This window comes from Ovis canadensis, chromosome 1 (genome assembly GCF_042477335.2).
Source record: "Ovis canadensis isolate MfBH-ARS-UI-01 breed Bighorn chromosome 1, ARS-UI_OviCan_v2, whole genome shotgun sequence".
NCBI classification, from domain to species: Eukaryota; Metazoa; Chordata; class Mammalia; order Artiodactyla; family Bovidae; genus Ovis; species Ovis canadensis.
The window spans coordinates 100,146,635-100,165,825 of record NC_091245.1 but is presented as its reverse complement, the minus strand read 5'-3'; the positions used below and the strand labels follow the sequence as shown (position 1 = coordinate 100,165,825).

At 49.2% G+C, this 19,191-nt stretch overlaps 1 protein-coding gene across 5 annotated transcripts; it reads left to right on the top strand.

The window, feature by feature from the left end:
• Positions 1–437: 437 nt before the first annotated feature.
• On the top strand, positions 438–17,209 carry ITGA10 (integrin subunit alpha 10). Of its 5 annotated transcripts, none has more exons than XR_011259710.1 (30): positions 438–584; positions 2,061–2,172; positions 2,372–2,481; positions 3,065–3,156; positions 3,371–3,485; positions 4,391–4,518; positions 4,692–4,840; positions 6,061–6,211; positions 6,361–6,526; positions 6,663–6,736; positions 6,984–7,128; positions 7,334–7,482; positions 7,709–7,852; positions 7,987–8,190; positions 8,889–9,019; positions 9,428–9,594; positions 9,680–9,822; positions 10,246–10,359; positions 10,562–10,647; positions 10,801–10,942; positions 11,101–11,193; positions 11,354–11,430; positions 11,536–11,678; positions 12,112–12,196; positions 12,365–12,478; positions 12,745–12,825; positions 12,976–13,089; positions 14,782–14,877; positions 15,154–15,267; positions 15,563–17,209. XR_011259710.1 is itself a non-coding variant. In XM_069602742.1 (30 exons), exons 1-30 carry the CDS (start codon positions 533–535, stop codon positions 15,626–15,628), a joined length of 3,477 nt encoding a protein of 1,158 aa, XP_069458843.1. In that variant the 5' UTR covers positions 438–532; the 3' UTR covers positions 15,629–17,209. The 5 variants fall into 5 exon arrangements, 2 of the variants coding, with proteins under 2 accessions (XP_069458843.1, XP_069458834.1); XM_069602742.1 differs by having other exon boundaries at positions 8,916–9,019; positions 11,589–11,678; XM_069602733.1 differs by having other exon boundaries at positions 11,589–11,678.
• Positions 17,210–19,191: the final 1,982 nt, after the last annotated feature.

Sequence of the window (19,191 nt, the reverse complement as noted above, 5' to 3'; positions counted from 1 at the left end):
TAGGCCAAGAGTCACAAGCAGAACTAAATGGAGTGGGTGAGTCTTGGTTTGTGGGTGGACTGTGTCTTCACTTGTTCGAACTCTTTGAGTAGGTGGGGAAATGGTATCACTGTTATCAACTCTTTCATTTTCCATATTCCAGATTGAGATAAGTAAGGTTAGGAAGTAAAAAGAATCTATTTCCCAGTCCTATCTTCTATTCCAAACTCGGGGAAAGCATTATTGCTTCCAACAACAAAGGACAGAAAAAAAGGAATAGAAAGAAATGACAGAAAGAGTTATGGTCCCTTTGGAAACTGAGATGATGCCTCCAGGGGGCAGCACCAAGGCAGAGAAATACACTAAAATCTCATTCCTCCTTTCCTTGGGCTAGGGCTCCCCACAGTTCCCCACCATCACTCCTCCCATTCCTTCCAACTTTATTTTTAGCTGCCAGTGGGAGGGGGCAGGATGGGAGGGAAAGTAAAGAAAACAGAGAAGGAGAGGGACAGAGGCATAGAGGACTTCTCAGACGGACAGAGAACATCAAGGCATGGAATTCCCCCTCATCCCTCACCTGTTCTTGCCCCTGACGTTCCTGACAGGTGAGGGAGGTTAACCTTGGTTTCTGGTGGGAATGGAAGATACACAGATTTTTGGCCTTGGGACCTTTATGGTTAAAATTCTTTGGGAGTTAGGTGGTGAGGTTAACTGGTTCTATGTTGTGTGTGTGTGTGTGTGTACATGTGTACATGCGTGCGCATGCATGCATGGGTTTGCATTCTTATGTCCACACATATGACTGCCTGGCAAAGGCTGAGGCTGTCCACTGCCTTATGTAATATTTGTGTCCAATTATATAAAACTTTGTCCTTAACCTTGGATTCGACCAAAACGAAACATGATGTGAACTTCCACGTGGCTCGTCTGATTACTATTACCTGCCCCCACCCCTCCCTAATTCTCTCTGTCCTTGGTGGTCTCTGGGCTCCTGAGGCATAACTAACTAGCAGTGTGGTCAGAACTCTGGGTTTATCTAACCAGTGAGCTACAGTTACTGGTCATGCAGCCCTACCAGCTTCCCAGATGCAATAAGGCTCACATACAAAACACCTTTCTGAAAATGAGCATGTTTGAGACAGAGCAATTGCCATCGGTGAAAGTGGTGGTGGGGTGGCCTGAGAGGGGCTACTTGAAGGAGCAAGTTGCAGGGAAAGAAGCATGGGAGGGACAAGAGGCCTGGAATTTTTCCTCATCAGTGCCCTGTAATCTTTGTTTCCTAAAATACCAGCTCTGATTTTAAGCGGGTTGGGGTTGGGAGGGAAGAGTCAGCCAGGACATGATTGCGGGGGTCTTCAGAGTGGGCTGAGAGTTAAGGAAGAAATGCAAGCAGGCAGGGGGTGTCAGGAGGGGGATGAGTTAGGAAGCAGATGGTGAGAAACTTTGGGAGTGATGGGACCCTTGGAAAGGATGGATGGCAAACCATGTGTGTAGGCAGGCAAGTGGCTCCACCCAGTTAATTGCCACTGAGGTTTTCCAGGGCTGGAATCAACCAGAGACCTAGACACTGGAGAAAGAGTGTGAAAGAGTAACAGTGATACTGGGAGTCAAGAAGAAACGAGACCCAAACATGCAGTGTTCTCTAACTTTCTCTTGTTCTCCCTATGGTCCTGGATTTGGGTAGAGTTTGGAAAGAATAGTTTTTCTGGGGCTGCAGAAAGGCAACCCTCACTTGGCCTGGAGAGGAGGATGTGTAGGAGGAATGATGTAGAAAAGAGGAAGTTGCCTCTTCCAGGCATGTCTGTGAATGAGATTTCAAGGATAGGAATGGAAATACAGCTGTGCTACAGCATGGCAGAGGGCCACAGCTTAGACATCTCTACCCAAACACAGGAAGGAAATCATCCTTGCTTGGAGCTCTGAGTGCATGACATTGATGGAGTCCAGGGCAGCTTGTAAGACGAAGGGAGTTAGGCTGAGATCAGTATGTTCCCTTTGCGGCTTCTCTCTAGCTTTTCCTCTGTGTACTCATTAGCCTTTCTGACTGCTTCCTGCTAACCGTATGATCCTGGCCCCACCAGGTCTCTGCCTCCCCTTTAACCTGGATGTGCATCGCCCACGCCTATTTCTAGGCCCACCGGAGGCTGAATTTGGATACAGCGTCTTACAACATGTTGGGGGTGGACGACAATGGTGAGGAGGAAACTAGAGGGCCGAGGGATTGGGACTGGAGTAGAGCTGTTAAAGGGGAGGCAAAGTTGCTGGAAATATAAACAAACATGGTTCTTTGGAAGTGACTGGGGCTCTAGACTTGCCATCACCACGCCCCTTCCCTCTGGCCTATCTTAAGTGTCATATTCACACTGTGCTTGTATTCATTTCCTCTCCCCAGGATGCTGGTGGGTGCCCCCTGGGATGGGCCTTCAGGTGACCGAAGGGGGGACGTTTATCGCTGCCTTGTAGGGGGCTCCCACAGTGCCCCATGTGCCAAGGGCCACTTGGGTAAGAAGATGCCTCACTCTCCTAACCTCTAACCTTAATATACTAGTGGCTTTGATCCCTTACATCTCACTTCTTTTTAAAAAAATTTTTTTGGATTATAATTAATTTACAATGTTGTGTTATTTTCAAGTGTACAGCAAAATGGTTCAGTTATACATACACATGTATCCATTCTTTTTCAGATTCTTTTCTCATATAGGTTATTACAGAATGTTGAGTAGAGTTCCCTGTGCTATACAGTAGGTCCTTGTTGGTTATCCATTTTATATTAATAGTGTGTGTATGTTAATCTCAAGCTCCTAATTTATCCCCCACCCTACATTTCCCCTTTGGTAACCATAAATGTGTTTTCTAAGTCTGTAAGTCTGTTTCTGTTTTGTAAACAAGTTCATTTATATAGTTAAAAATATTAGATTCCACATATGAGTAATATCACACCTCACTTATTCACCTCCATATCCCACACACTCCTCGTTCCTGACTTGATCCTGACCCCTTCTCATCCTCTTCCAAAATCACCTTGAACTCAGTCACCCCATCTGTGACCTCGTGACCTCATGTTGTTCCACTCCCCTTCAACCAGGTGACCATCCACTGGGAAATTCATCTCGTCCTGCTGTGAATATGCACCTGGGGATGTCTCTGTTAGAGACAGATGGCAATGGGGGATTCATGGTAAGCTAAGGAAAGAGTCTCTGAAGGTTCATGGTAGAGAAAAGGGCAGTCTGGCAAGGGAAACTGGTCTATGGGGAGAAGTCAAGGAGTTAAAAACCTAGAAAGCAAGAAGGGAAATCTCGGGGAGTGGCCTCACTGCCTCCTTTGATGAGGAGCATATTCTGAGGGTGCCCTCGCAAGCCTTGGAGTAACTGTTTGCCTTCCCAATCCCCAGGCTTGCGCCCCTCTCTGGTCTCGCGCTTGCGGCTCATCTGTCTTCAGTTCTGGAATATGTGCCCGTGTAGATGCTTCGTTCCGGCCCCAGGGAAGCCTGGCACCCACCGCACAACGTGAGCCAGGAGAAGGGCCCAAGTCCCCAGAATAGGGGGTGCAGGGTGGGAAAAAGATGGGGCCTCAGTGTATGATGCTTGACCAGGGACCTACATGGTTATCCTCACTGCGACCTAACGTGTGTGAAGGCTCCATGTTTCCTAACAGATTAGAATTCAGACTCTTTACCAGGGTATGAAGACTCCATGAACTGATTTAGTTCAGTCACTCAGTTGTGTCCGAACTGATTTAACCAACTTCAGAACTCAACTCTCACTATATTCCTCCATACCCTACACCTTAGCTATAGCCTTCACTTCACTTTTCTTGTATATGCCATCTCCTTTTATTTAAAGTGTTCTCCACCCAAATGCCTTTCCTTATATTCTCCTCAAACATCTCCAGTCTTCAATATCTTCTCAGCTGCTGCCTCCTTTTATTCCCCACCATCAGAACTGATCCTCTATTGTTCTCTCACAACATAAAATGGTGCTAAGTTTCTACTTGCGCTTAATTCCATCTTCGTTGTTTTTGAGTCAAATGTATGTATTCCCATCTTCCCTTTTATTCAGTTCTATATTTACCTAGGACTGGGTAATCTTCCTTGTATGTAAGAAGTGCCTGATAGTTTGAATTAAATGTGCCCTCATGTGACACAGTGGTAAAGAACCTTGCCAGTGCAGGAGACGTGGGTTCAATCCCTGGGTCAGGAAGATCCTCTGGAAAAGGAAATGGCAACCCATTCCAGTATTCTTGCCTGGGAAATCCCATGGACAAAGAAGCCTGGTGGGCTATAGTCTATGGGGTCATAAAGAGTCAGACACGATTGAACGATTAACACTTTCCTGTGACCTCTTTCCTTGTTGCCCCCATGCCCAGTATCCTTTGCCCCTCTGTTTCCCATCACCATTACCCCTTCTCCTAGGCTGCCCCACATACATGGATGTCGTCATTGTCTTGGATGGCTCCAACAGCATCTACCCTTGGTCTGAAGTTCAGACCTTCCTACGAAGACTGGTAGGGAGATTGTTTATTGACCCGGAACAGATACAGGTAAGAGAAGGTAGGATGGATGGGCATGGAGGGAAGAATCGGGGAGAGAGAAGATAACTGTAGGCAGTATCTTCAGTAGTATCCAGGTGCTCATCTCCCCTCCCTCACATGCTTTCTTCTCCCTCCCCATGCCCATTACACACACTCCCTTAGAGTGCACACTTTATTCTCAGGTGGGGCTGGTACAGTATGGAGAGAGCTCTGTCCACGAGTGGTCCCTGGGAGATTTCCGAACCAAGGGAGAAGTGGTGAGAGCAGCAAGGAACCTGAGCCGGCGAGAGGGACGAGAAACAAAGACTGCTCAAGCAATAATGATGGCCTGGTGAGACACTGGGAAGGGGAGTTTGGGCGGCCAGAAGGGGTAGGGGAAGGTTTGGAGTGCAGTGTGTACATCCTGACATGTGTTGCTTGCTTATGTTTGTTTGCATGCTAATGGTAGGTGGGGTGAGTCTAAATTGCCCATCATTGCATTCCTCATTGCCTTTCTACGAAGTGTCTGTCTGTGTCTCTCCATGATTCTGCTTTACGTCTGCAGATGGAATTCTGTCTGTATACCTCCACTCCCCCTTTTTTAAAAAAAAGATTTATTTGTTATTTTTTAATTTATTGATTGACTGATTGATTTTTGGCTGCTCTGGGTCTTTGTTGCCACATGCAGGCTTTCTCTAGTTGCAGCGAGCAGGCACTACTCTTCGTTGCAGTGCACAGGCTTCTCACTGTGGTTTCTTCTCTTGCGGAGCACGGGCTGTAGGGCTTTTGGGCTTTGGTAGTTGCAGCTCAAGAGCTCTGGAGCGCAGGCTCAGTAGTTGTGGCTCATGGGCTTAGCTGCTTTGTGGCATGTGGAACCTTCCTGGACTAGGAATCAAACCTGTGTCCCTTGAATTGGCAGGCGGATTCTCAACCACTGAGCCACCAGGGATGCCCCTTCACTCCCACTTTGATGTTGGCCCTTGGGTTCTCCACCACTCATGTCCTCACCCATTTTCCAAACTCACCAAAACTCATCTCTGGGAAGACTCCCCTGACCTGACCATTCTTTATTCTACGTACTGGTGGCTCAGCTGGTAAAGAATCTGCCTGCAGTGCAGGAGACCTGGGCTCATTCCTTGGGTTGGGAAGATCCCCTGGAGAAGGGAATGGCAACCCACTCCAGTATTCTTGCTTGGAGAATTCCATGGACAGAGGAGCCTGGCAGGCAGGCTACATGTTCCATGGAGTCCAAAGATTTGGTTGTGACTAACACTTTCACTTTTTTCCCTCACCCTTAATATTTATCCCCCTAAATACAATATTTGCTGAATGAATCTGTGAGTGGATGGATTTTATACTTATGTGCACTAATGATATGCTGCTCTGTATGTTATAGGACACCCCGACACTTGAGCTTTTATTACTGTGTGCCAATCTATTCTAGACAGTTGGGGAAATGGGCTAAAAGGCAAAAGGTCTGACCTCAGTGAACGGCTGACAGTGTTAAGTACTGGATATGTGTATCTATCTGCACACATCTGATCACAGCTCACTCCTTGTTTCTCTTCTCAGCACGGAAGGATTCAGTCAGTCCCACGGGGGCCGACCAGAGGCTGCCAGGCTACTGGTGGTTGTCACTGATGGAGAGTCCCATGATGGAGAAGAGCTTCCCACAGCACTACAGGCCTGTGAGGCTGGAAGAGTGACACGCTATGGGATTGCTGTGAGAATCAACTCTGGATCTGGAAGGATGGAAGGGGGTGGGGATGGTAACACTGAGGACTGGGAACTTAAGGAAAATGGATATTGATAACTTCCCAGACCAGTCACAACATACAACTAACAGACTCTACCTTTATCTCCTGACCCCAGGTCCTTGGTCACTACCTCCGGCGGCAGCGAGACCCCAGTTCTTTTCTGCGAGAAATCAGAGCTATTGCCAGTGATCCAGACGAGAAATTCTTCTTCAATGTCACGGATGAAGCGGCACTGACTGACATTGTGGATGCGTTAGGGGACCGGATTTTTGGCCTTGAGGGTAATGATTACCCTGGAGAAAAAGAGGACAGGGCAGGGGGAGTTCTGGGGTATAGGTGGGGTTCTGGAAAAAGTTTATTAGGTCGAAGGGGGAACCATCTTCCCTTATATTGCCTTAATGTTTTCTTACACTCCAGGGTCCCATGGAGAAAATGAAAGCTCCTTTGGGCTGGAAATGTCTCAGATTGGTTTCTCTACTCATCAGCTAAAGGTTGGACAGACTCTGACCTCCCCCACCCATGACCCTTCTCAACATCTGACTCCTTTCAGCCTCTGACTCAGACAACTTCAATCCCAGTGCTCTTCTACGCTGCACCTTTAACTAATGTCCATGCTGACCTTCCCATGCCTTTCCAACCGACCCCAGTCTCCCCTCAGGGACCCTCTCACTCCTGCAGAGTTTTTTCTTCTTATTCCCCACTGTCTTTTCAGCGACCCCATCTGGTTCTGCCCTACAGGATGGGATTCTCTTTGGAATGGTGGGGGCTTATGACTGGGGGGGCTCAGTGTTATGGCTTGAAGAAGGTCGCCGCCTCTTCCCACCACGGACAGCCCTGGAAGATGAATTTCCCCCTGCATTGCAGAACCATGCAGCCTACCTGGGTGAGTAGCAGAGAGCTGCAAAGGATTAGAGGGTGGCGGGGAAAAATGCTTCCCCAGTGGGGGCTATCAGGTACTTGCTGCTAACTCATGCAGTTTCTCACTGATCTGCTACTTCCTTGGGACCCCCTTCTGTGCCTTTAGGGAACCCTCCTACTCTGACCCCATTTTCTTTCCCTTTCACCCCTAATTCCTTGTCCACTTCTAGGTTACTCTGTTTCCTCCATGTTTTTGCGGGGTGGTCGCCGCCTCTTTCTCTCAGGGGCTCCTCGGTTTAGTCATCGAGGAAAGGTCATCGCCTTCCACCTTAAGAAAGATGGGGCTGTGAGGGTCGCCCAGAGCCTCCAGGGGGAGCAGGTAGGGCATCCAAGGTGAGGGATGAGGCCCGTGGGTCCCCAGGGACTCCAGGCTGTTGGGGGAGGGACTCCAGGCTGTGAGGTGAAGGGGCAAGAGAGGGGCCTTAGAAATGTGTGATGAATTCTGGTTGTCAGGGGTGTGAGGACCAGATCGGCAGGTGCTTCCCACTTGTCCATAATCTTGCCTTCCCTTCCCCCTGGGTTCACCACTGCCCACCACTCTCCAGATTGGCTCGTACTTTGGCAGCGAACTCTGCCCACTGGACATCGATGGGGATGGAACAACTGATGTCTTACTTGTGGCTGCCCCCATGTTCCTGGGGCCTCAGAACAAGGAGACAGGACGTGTTTATGTGTATCTGGTGGGCCAGGTGAGATGTGCTGGGATGCCCTAGAACTTGTCTGTGGGGAGTAGAAGGGGAGGGGAGGCACACACATTTGAGGGCTGGCTGACAGGTCAGGACTCTCTGATCAGCACCGTCGGTCTTCTCCTCACTGCCACCAGCCGTCCTTGCTGACGCTCCAGAGAACACTTCAGCCAGAATCCCCCCAGGATGCTCGGTTTGGCTTTGCCATGGGTGCTCTTCCTGATTTGAACCAAGATGGTTTTGCTGATGTGGCTGTGGGGGCGCCGCTGGAGGATGGGCACCGTGGAGCCCTGTACCTCTATCACGGGGCCCAGAGAGGAGTCAGGCCACGTCCTGCGCAGGTCAGAAGAGCCCCGATGAAGCAGGGCGTGGTGAGGGGAAGGGGGTACACACCCTTTTCTTATCATTGTTCTCCTGGGCTTGAGACCCAAACTGAACAAGTGCCTTTTTTGATTGTTTATTTTTATTTATTTATTTTTGGCTGGGCTGAGTCTTTGTTGCTTTTGTAAGGGCTTTCTCTAGTTGTGGTGAGTGGGGGCTACTCTTTGTTTAGGTGCTCGGCCTTCTGACTGCGGTGGCTTCTCTTGTTGCGGAGCACGGGCTCTAGGCTCTCAGGCTCAGTAGCTGTGGCTCACAGGTCCGAGTGTGCGGGCTTCAGTAGCTGCAGCACGAGGGCTCAGTACTCGTGACTCTCGGGCTGTAGAGCGCAGGCTCAGTAGTTGTGGCACATGGGGTTAGTTGCCCTGCAGCATGTGGAATCGTCCCGGACTAGGGATTGAACCCGTGTCCCCTGTACTGGCAGGTGGAGTCTTATCCACCTGGGAAGTCCAACAAGTGCCTTTTTTTTTTTTTTAATCAGTAGTCAAAAAGGTGAGGTGATGGGGGCAGGAAACATATCGCTATACTAGAGACTCCCAAACACACTCAAGTTTTTCTCCTTCCTCCTCATGCTTGAGGGGAGAATTAGAAAAAGCCAGATAGGAGGCCTCAGAAACCAGGTATGTGAGTCCCTGTTCAGTCTCTCCTCTCTCCCTCTCAGCGGATTGCTGCTGTCTCCATGCCGCAGGCCCTCAGCTACTTTGGCCGAAGTGTGGATGGCCGGCTGGATCTAGATGGTGATGACCTGGTCGATGTGGCTGTGGGTGCCCAAGGGGCAGCCATCCTGCTCAGGTGAGCAGTTGCAGCTCAGGCAGCAGTGGACAACATGGCACAGCTGTTAAAAGCAAGGGCTTTGGAGTCACAGACTTATATCTGGCTTCTTGATCAACCTACTCTGCACCTCCATTCTCCTAGTTTATAAAATAGGAATAATACCTATACCTGCCTTATAGGTTTGTGGTGAGGATTAAATGTGATAATCCGTACAAAGATCTAAACACCATGCCTAGAGCACATGGCAAGTGCTTATTGAATATCAGCTATTAGCTTACTTGTGTCCAAAGGTTCAGGGGAGGCTGGCTCGTGTGTCACCCAGCTCCTTATTCTTTCCTTTGACCTCAGGGAGGCAAATACTGGGGATCGCCTTTCTCTAAGGGCTTTCCTCCCATAGCTAGACTTTCTTTCCCACCCTGTTCCCAGCTCCCGGCCCATTGTCCGCCTGGCCCCTTCACTAGATGTGACCCCGCCGGCCATCAGTGTGGTTCAGAGGGACTGTAAGAGGCGAGGCCAGGAGGCAACCTGCCTGTCCGCAGCCCTTTGCTTCCAAGTGACCTCCCGCACTCCTGGCCGCTGGGATCGCCGATTCCGTGAGTGACTGGGCAGCCATCCAACCCCCTCCCTCCCCTAGTCTTGGGACCCCTCTCCACCTGCACTCTTGCCCACCCCATTCAGATGTGCGGTTCACAGCATCGCTGGACGAGTGGACAACCGCAGCCCGGGCAGCATTTGACGGCTCTGGCCAGAGGCTGTCCCCTCGGCGGCTCCGGCTCAGTGTGGGGAACATCACTTGTGAGCAACTGCGCTTCCATGTGCTGGTGAGGAGAGGGCAGGAACTGCTTGCTGTCAGGGCCTGGGAGTGAGAGAAAGGCTGCATCAGAGGAGGAGATTCTGTTGGATCAGCAAGAAATCTGAAGTGGGAGAAGTGAGAGAGTTCAGACTTTGGAGGCAGGCTGATCTGGGTTTGAATCCTGCTCTGCCATTTAGCACCTGTGCATTCTGGCAAGTCACATCACCTACAAACCTTAGTTTCCTTGCCTGAAAAGGGGAGATTAATAATAACAATGTTATAGGAGTTGTCTTAGAATTAAATGTAATAGTATTGATAAAACCTTAGGACAGTACCTAGCACACAGGAAGTACTCAGTAAATGATCAGTGTAATTATCACATTCTACCAAGATTCCTGGGTCGTCTCCCTTACCCTGGTTCCCCATGAGCCTTCACTCTGGTTTCTCTCAGGATACGTCAGATTACCTCCGGCCGGTGTCCTTGACTGTGACCTTTGCTTTGGACAATACCACAAAGCCAGGGCCTGTGCTGGATGAGGGCTCACCCACCTCCATCCGAAAGCTGGTCAGCAGTGCCAAGCCCTGCCCTGCCCCCGCGTTGCCACACTGCGCTTCTCAGTGAATTCAAGAGAAAGGGGTGGGGGCAGACATGAGATCACAGTGGGATCTGACCTAGGCACCCACTCTTCTCTTTTCACTTGTCCTCCAATCCCATCCCTTTTTCCCATGCCTTCCTCTCAGTCCTCAGCCCCTTCTCTCTTCTCTAGGTCCCCTTCTCCAAGGACTGTGGCCCTGACAATGAATGTGTCACAGATTTGGTACTTCAAGCTAATATGGACATCAGAGGCTCCAGGTGGGATGGACATGAACGGCCAAACCGGGCTGACTTGAGGCAGACCAGAAGGGACTTGAAGGGAGATGGAGGGCTGTTTCTTGCCCAGGAAAACAGAAATGAGGCTTCTGGCTCTCCTTCAACTCTGGGCTGCCCTTTATCTACCACTCCTAGGAAGGACCCGTTCGTGGTTCGAGGGGGTCGGCGGAAAGTGCTGGTGTCAGCAACTCTGGAGAACAAGAAGGAGAATGCCTACAACACTAGCCTGAGTCTCAGCTTCTCCAGAAACCTCCACCTGTCCAGTTTCACTCCTCAGGTGCCCTTGGGGAAGGGAGTTCAGGGGAATCAGGGAAGGAGGAGGACAGCTGGAGTGCTGGCTATGAGGGCTTCTGGGAAAGGTTGTGTTTAGAGGCTGCAGGCAAGAGGGCAGTCGCAGCCCCAGCACAGCCTTCACCCTGCTTCCTCTGTTCTCAGAGCAACAGCCCAGTGAAGGTGGAGTGTGCAGCCCCCGCCCCGCATGCCCGGCTCTGCAGCGTGGGGCATCCTGTCTTCCAGACAGGAGCCAAGGTGAGTCAGGGCCCAGGATGAGAAGGGGGCTTTGAGAGATCAGGGGCTGGAATCTGTGGGGCCTGGGAGTTTAGGGAAGGAGGCTCACAGATGGGCTCCCATTCCTCTGTAGTTGTCCCATGAAGAGAAACTTCCCATGTCCCCATGTCCCCGCCCCTAGGTGACCTTCCTGCTAGAGTTTGAGTTTAGCTGCTCCTTCCTCCTGAGCCAGGTCCTTGTGAGGCTGACGGCCACCAGGTGAGAGGAGTGGGCATCTCCTCCCAGCCCTCTCCTGTTAGGTCTTGATGGGGGTGGTGTGGGAGTGAGGGTGCCGGTGGAAGCAGCATGACTCCCTCTCTCCAGAGAAAGGGGGTCTGAGACAGGGCCGGGATGTGAGCCTCCCCTTGACCCTACAGCAATAGCCTGGAGAGAAACGGAACGCTTCGCGATAACACAGCCCAGACCTCCGCCTACATTCAGTATGAGCCTCACCTCCTATTCTCCAGGTATGGCTCAGCTCCTCACTGGGACCCCATTCGGACCCCAGACTCGTCCTCTTTATGTTCGCTCCCTCTCCCTCCATGTGCTTCAGTGTTTCCGAACACCAAACCCCTGGGGTTGCCCCATCTTTTTGGCCTTAATCCCACTCATGCTAAACCTTCTCTTTAAAGCATTTCTCTTTCCTAGGTATGGGTATACCTATACATCCTAGTTGTAGGGCTTTGCTGGGCCCTGGGGGTTGGAGCTGGGGTAGTGGGATGTGGCCATAAGGTTTATGCCACGTCTGTGTCATATTTCATTGCTGTCTTCGCTGTGTATCCCCGTATCTTTATCCATGTGCTGGCCCTTCCTACCTCGAATCTGTCCGTGTGCTGATCGTGTGCCGGGTTTCTGTGTCATGGCTGTGACCGTGCACTTCCTGACTTGGTGTTCACGCAGTGAGTCCACTCTGCACCGCTATGAGGTCCACCCATATGGAACCCTCCCAGTGGGCCCTGGCCCCGAATTCAAAACCACTCTTAGGGTGAGAAGCCAGAGGGGCCTTGGCATGAGCAGAGGGATGGAGAGGAGTCCTGGGAAAAGGATGGGAAGGGTCTCTCTTAGATTTCAGTGGCATCGAGGGTAAAACGGAACAGGTGAGGAAGGGTTTTTCTCTGTCTCTCACCTCTTCCTTTTCCAATCCTCCTTTTAGGTTCAGAACCTTGGCTGCTATGTGGTCAGCGGCCTCATCATCTCAGCCCTCCTTCCAGCTGTGGCCTATGGGGGCAATTACTTCCTGTCACTGTCTCAAGTCATCACTAACAATGTGAGTCTGGCCTGGGGGCCTATGGAACCCTGCCACCTTTATCTGGTGGACTCACCCAGCTCCTCATCTGCTGGGTCTCTGCTCTCAGAGATCCTCCCTCTCTGGGGGAGGAAGGGGCTTTCTTTTCCATATGTACCTTCTTTGAGAAGAAAGAAAGGGGTTACCCAGGGAAGAACTTCAAGAGTGTGGATGGTGTGCTCCTGCTCAGCCTGGAGGGGCCGGCCTCTCGCCATCCAGGGGATCCCTCAAGTTGGCTCTTCCTCTAGGCAAGCTGCACAGTACAGAACCTGACCAAACCCCCAGGGCCCCCTGTGCATCCAGAGGAGCTTCAGCACACAAGCAGGCTGGTATGAGTCACAGGGGGGTGAAGAAGGTGTCCAGAGCAGGAATGCAGAGGAACAGTGGAGTTCAGAGCTTTGGGTGGAAGGTAGAGCCCGGTGTGGGGCATGGGGATTGTTCCCCCTCCAGGGTCCTGATCTGTCTTTCTCTTCCGATAGAATGAGAGCAATACCCACTGCCAGGTTGTGAGGTGCCACCTTGGGCGGCTGGCAAAGGGGACCGAGATCTCTGTTGGACTACTGAGGCTGGTTCACAATGAATTTTTCCGGAGGGTAAATGTTTCCTTTTCTACTACTCTCCCCTGCTGCTGCTATCTGGGACTTTAGCATAGGCATTTCGGAGATAGACTCATGTTCAGGTTTGAGCTTCTCCTCCTACTGGCAAAGTTATTTGATTTTTCTAACCTTCTTTCTCCTCATCTCTAAAATAAGGAAGAAAATATCTACTTCATGAGGTTGTTGTAAAGAACAAACTAATGAGATGCACTCACTCAAAGCTAGTTACTGTGTTTGTATTTTCCTCCATTTATCATCTCTTAGTGTTATTATCACTAAGGTATATAGGATACCTAAATTCAATCAATCCATCAAATGCCTACGATATAAAAGGTCCTGTTTTATATATAAATTCCCCTGTGACTAAGGAGAATATCCCCAACATTTAGCATCATGGCTTCCCAGATGACACTAGTAAAAGGTTCCCAGGTAAAGAACCTGCCTGCCAATGCAGGAGATGTAATATATGCGGGTTTGATCCCTGGGTTGAGAAGATCTCCTGGAAAAGGAAATGGCAACCCATTCCAGTATCCTTGCCTGGAAAATTCCATGGACAGAGGAGCCTGGCAGGCTACAGTCCATGGAGTTGCAAAAAGTCAGACATGACTGAGCATGTCTAGTTAACTCATTATAGCGATTTAATATATTTTTATTAAATGAACCAGTAAAGAGTTGATATTACATGTAGGATGTGCATGGAGGGTAGTGGGAAGTGATATTGTATAGTGAAAGGGATCTAAATCATGAAAATTCTTTAAAGCTGAGGAGTTGAATTTAACATGATAGGCAGTCAGGAGTCAGTGTGAGTTCCTTAGCAGAGCAATGACATCTTAATTATAACAGCTGTTTAGTACTAGGGGTTTATATTGTACTTTCCTGTGTGCCGTCTACTTTGAATAATATAAGATCCCTGGGATGTGGGCATTTTCCAGGACAGTTAAGTCTGACAGACCATCCTTCCCTAAGTCCAGTTCTCTCTTTATCTCTCTTTGGTATCCTTTTTTCATTCACTTATTTACTCTTTTAACAAAGGTTTATTGAGAAGTTGTGCTAGGCACTAGGGACACATAAGTTACTAACACTTGACCTCAAGGATTTTATAGTTCAACAGACATGAAAGAGAAATAAACAGAATATTATAACCTAGTCCAGGGTGATGGGGGTTAGGAGGAAACACTTTTCTACTTCCCAGAGGGGATGACATCTAAACTTCAACCTGAAGGAAGGGTAGGAGTTAGCCAAAAAAAGAGGGGTTGAATGCATTTCAAGAGGAGTAGAGCATGCAGAGTCCATGAAGGGCCACAGGCTTTCCATCTGTTACCTTTCTTCTCTTTCGCTATTGCTCTCCAACTGTTTCCTCTGGTCTTGAGGGTCCTGGAAGTTATCCCCCCAGCCTCATCTTTGCCATTAGGGTTCTGAGACCTGTTCCACCTGATGATGTTGTAGTTGTTAGTCACTAAGTCGTGTCTGATGTTTTTGCAACCCCATGGACTATAGCCCATCAGGTTCCTCTGTCCATGGGATTTCCCAGGCAAGACTACTAGAGTGGGTTACCTTTTTCTTCTCTAGGGGATCTTCCTGAACCAGGGATCGAACCTCACTCTCCTGCATTGGCAGGCGGATTCTTTACCATTGAGCCACCAGGGAAGCCCAATCATGGCTCACTTTAAATCTCTTTGCATTCCACAGGCCAAATTCAAGTCTCTGACAGTGGTCAGCACCTTCGAACTAAGCACTGAGGAGGGCAGCGTCCTACTGCTGACTGAAGCCTCCCGGAGGAGTGAGGTGGGGTTGGAGACTGAGTTTAAGAGCTGTGAAACTAGCAAGGGTGGCGATAGCATCAGGGCACCCGTGAGCTTGTTCACAACAGGGGTGTCTTCATTAGGCAGCATTCAGGGAGTCAGAAGTGATCAGTCAGACTGGTGGATCCCCCTGCCTCCATTCTGACCTCAGTTTCTTCCCTTTTATTCTTCTGTTTGGGGGCTGAGTTTGCTACAGTGTGGGGTGAAGCTAACTGGGCAAAAGGGTGCAAGTAAAAACCAGCTGTCCTCTCTATGGCAGAGCCTCCTGGAGGTGATTCAGTCCCGCCCTGTCCTCATCTCTCTGTGGATCCTCATTGGCAGTGTCCTGGGAGGGCTGCTCCTGCTTGCTCTCCTTGTTTTCTGCCTTTGGAAGGTAAGCACTGCTAAAGTGGACAGTATGGGGCATAGTGCCCATGAGTTAAGGTAGCCTTCATTATAGCAGGGAAAACTGGGTTTGTGCTGGGCAACTAAGCAGGCTGTGGGTGTCTCCAGATCTCCTTCACTGTCCTCCAGGAATCTTAGCTGAATTAAACCAAAGCCAAATAAAATAAATTTGAATCTCATTTTTGGAAGCAGAACAAAACTGAAGGCTTCAGATACCTCTAAGGGCCTTTGGCAGGGTCTCTAGGCAGGGCATTTGGTGATGACTCTTATCTCTTTCCCTACAGCTTGGCTTCTTTGCCCGGAAGAAAATCCCCAAGGAAGAAAAGAGAGAAGAGAAATTGGTGCAATGAACGTAGAATAAAGTCCATAAAGACCTCTCTTGCAGCTTCTCCAAAAGACTTGCCTAAGAGCAGAAGTTTGGGGGCTCAGATGGTGCAAGAGGAAGAAAGCCTCTGGACTGTCTCCCCAGACCTGCAGCCTGACTTGACTTTTGAGTCATGAGGATGCTGCTGGCAAGAGATGACAAGAAGGGCTGGCACTAAAACCAGGAACATTCCCACCCTGTGCTTCCCTCCTAGTGATCCTGGCTCCAGAGCTTACACTGGGGCCTTAGTGTAGGGCCCCTTTTTTCCCCTGTCCCTGGGAATCAGCATTGTTTTGCTTAGGTCCCTGACTTCTTTCAGACTCCGCCACTACATCCTCCCTCACAGTTTGGAAAGGACTAGGGTTATCTTCCACCATTCCCCTACCTCTCACCTTCCTGCCTTCTCCCCACTCCACAGGAGAGCGCTGACGTTGGCTTGCACGAAGTAAAGTCAACATCTGCTGCTTTCCTGTGGAGTCTGGTGATTCAGAGGGCCGGATGGGGAGAGTCAACAGGAAAAAAGGAGGGAGGAGGAAAAGCCACAAGAGACATTCTGTACAATTCCAAGAAACAGAGAAGCCTTTAGACAGGCAACTGCCATTCCCCCTGAAACCTGAGACTTTCGTGGTGCACCCGCCTGCGCTTGCCCGCCCTCAGGTGCTAGTGAAAGGGAACTGCTCCAGGCCTGCTGGGCAAGGGTTTCCCAGCTCTGCAGCCTTCCCTGGGAGCAAAGCCAGAGCTGGGTGCCACATTCTCTAGAGCCAGGGGCCCCCATGTGGCTAGAGCTGGAATAACAGGGAAGACTGGATGCCCTAGGCAGTTTTTTCTTCTTAGGCCACACACCCTCTTGAGCCCTCCTTGGAGCCTCCTTATAGAAACTAGAGAGAAGGGACAGGGTTGCTGCTTGATGGTAGGAAACCCTTTCACCTTACTAGATTTGGGAGGCAGCAGTGCCAAGGAGTCTGAACAAGTAGGGTCTGAATTAAGGAAGAAGCTGAAGAAGGTGGCAAGAGGTCTCTGGGAAGCTAGCCCTTACTGGTTTGGCACGGGTTATATAGCACAAATAGCTCCTAGGAAATATTTCTGGGGCATCTCCAGCCATACCTTGTGAGGCTTCTCTGGTGGCATCAGTTTACCAGCCCTTGCTTGAAGTTTACTGGAAATTCCCAAGTTAATTTCTATCTCTGAACAACCCCTACCCTCCACCCCCCGACCCCCAACTTTTTGGTCATGGCCAGTAAAGAGAAGTGGATTCTCCTTGACAACTGGGTAACTTGCAGTTCTTTGTAACCAAGACTCTGAATACCAAAGTCAGATATTGGGTTCCAGAGAGCAGCTCTGACAGCCACTTGAAGAATCAACACCCATTTACAGCCCAGGAGAGAGGGGACCTGACCGGGCAGTTGACTAGCAGCCACAGATTCTCCTCCAGGGCTATTCTTGAGATCTGGTGAGAGGGTTTATTTTGACTTATCTCTGACCTTTTACAGACAGCATTGTCTCTGTTTCCTAATAAGGTGGACAGTTTATTAGATGGTCAGAACAAATAAAGTTCAGTATCAAATGACTTCTGATTCTTGTTGAGTTCCCTGGGATATAGACTGCTCACAAATTGTGAGAGGTGGAGCCTTGATTCACCTGAGACCCTACACAGTAAAGTCCCTGGAAGATGAAGTTATGAAGGATTTGAAGTGATTTCTGTGACTCTCCTACTGGAGATGTGCCCTAGCCTCCTGCAATCCTCACCTGCTTACGTGAGCATACAGTGTAAAATGTGTAGGTTTGGTTTGGTAAGCACATAGGCCTAGATTGAAATCCCAGGTCTGCCATTTATGAGCTATATGGCCTTGAGCAAGCCATGACTAGCCTGAGGTTCAGATAAGAGGCTGTATAGAACAGTGGTTAAGAATGAAGACAGACTTGAGTTTAGGCTATACCACTTGAAGGGCTTCCCTGGTGGCTCAGTGGCAAAGAACTCATCTGCGAATGCAGGAGATGCAGGCTCGATCCCTGGTCCAGAATGATCCCCTGCAGAAGGAAATGGTAACCTGCTCCAGTATTCTTGCCCGAGAAATCCCATGGATAGAGGAGCCTGGCGGGCTACTACAGTACATGGGGTTGCAAGAGAGTTGGACATGACTTATCGACTAAACAACATACCACATAAAACCTATTGGACATTGAACAGATTTAACTTCTCCAAGTCTTGACTTTCTTGACTTTAAACTTATTAAGGTTCAGACTTCCCTGGTGGTCCAGTGTCTAAGACGCCATACTCTCATTGCAGGGAGCCAGGGTTCAATCCCTGGTTAGGGAACTAGATCCCACATGCTACAAGTAAAGATCCCACATGCTGCTACGAGGACTGAAGATCCTGCAAGTCAGTTAAGACACGGCTCAGCCAAACAAATATTTTAAAATAAATGTATTAGGATTGTGAGAACTAAATGAGGTGATTCAAGTAAAGTGAACATATATAGTAAGTACTCAATAAATCGTAACTACTGTTATAAAAATAATTTGTTATAAGATAACCTACCCTACATAACCTGCATTGTGAGGACTGAGGAGGTATATGGAAGCACCAAGTGATGCTCATGATCTGGTGACTTGCCTTCTCTTCACAGACTCTCAAGATTTGTTTTCCTATGTGTTATTATCTCCTGCCACTAAATCTTACCCTATGCCTCATCCCCTTTGAAATAAGCCCTCAGGTCCAGAAAGATGATAATTAGGTGATTAACTTAAGGTTCTAAAGGTAGAAATCCGATTGATTAGATTTCTTTAGACACCCAGGGTTCTTCTGTTATCCTCATGGTACATGGGTTCTTCAGCAATGGGCTTCTAGAGACCATGTCTCTGTCTTTGTTGCCTAACCCTGAGAATAGTGGCCATTCTAGCTTATTAGGCAGGGACAATCATTCTGTGGCAAGCTGGTGTAATTTTGTAGCTGGAGGATCCGCGGTGGCCCTCAGCACATAGGCTATCGTTTCATCAACCTTTATGGAGCACACTTTCTGGGTCAGGGACTGAGGCCATGGTTATGTTGACAGATTCCCCCTCCTTATCCTGAGTCAGCCCACAAAGGGAGTTGGATATCCTCAAAGACTGGTTCATCTCATTCTCTCTCCACATGATTAATATTTTTCTCCACCTAGAGATCCCTCTCCTCTCTACTGCTCAGCTCCAGGATGGGACTTTCTCTAACTCCAATCTATTCTTCTATAAGCCTGTTACCTCTTCCTTTGAAGCACAGCCAGTTTGAGAAGCATCTGTAGAACAACAGGCTTGCCTCAGACACACAGAAAGGTGTTGCTTTCTTCTCATTGTTGCTCCTTTGTGCCTTCATTCATTACTTTGTTTATTCACTCATAAGACGTTAAGCACCTAATATGTGCTAGGCAATGAGAATAATATAAAATGCAGCCTCTACCATCAAAGAGCCCAGTCTAGTAGGGGAAACAAGCATGTAAACAAATAATGGCAAATACAGAGAGCTTGTTGCTAGACAATAGTCGCACACAAGGAGTGTGTCACATACAAGAAGCA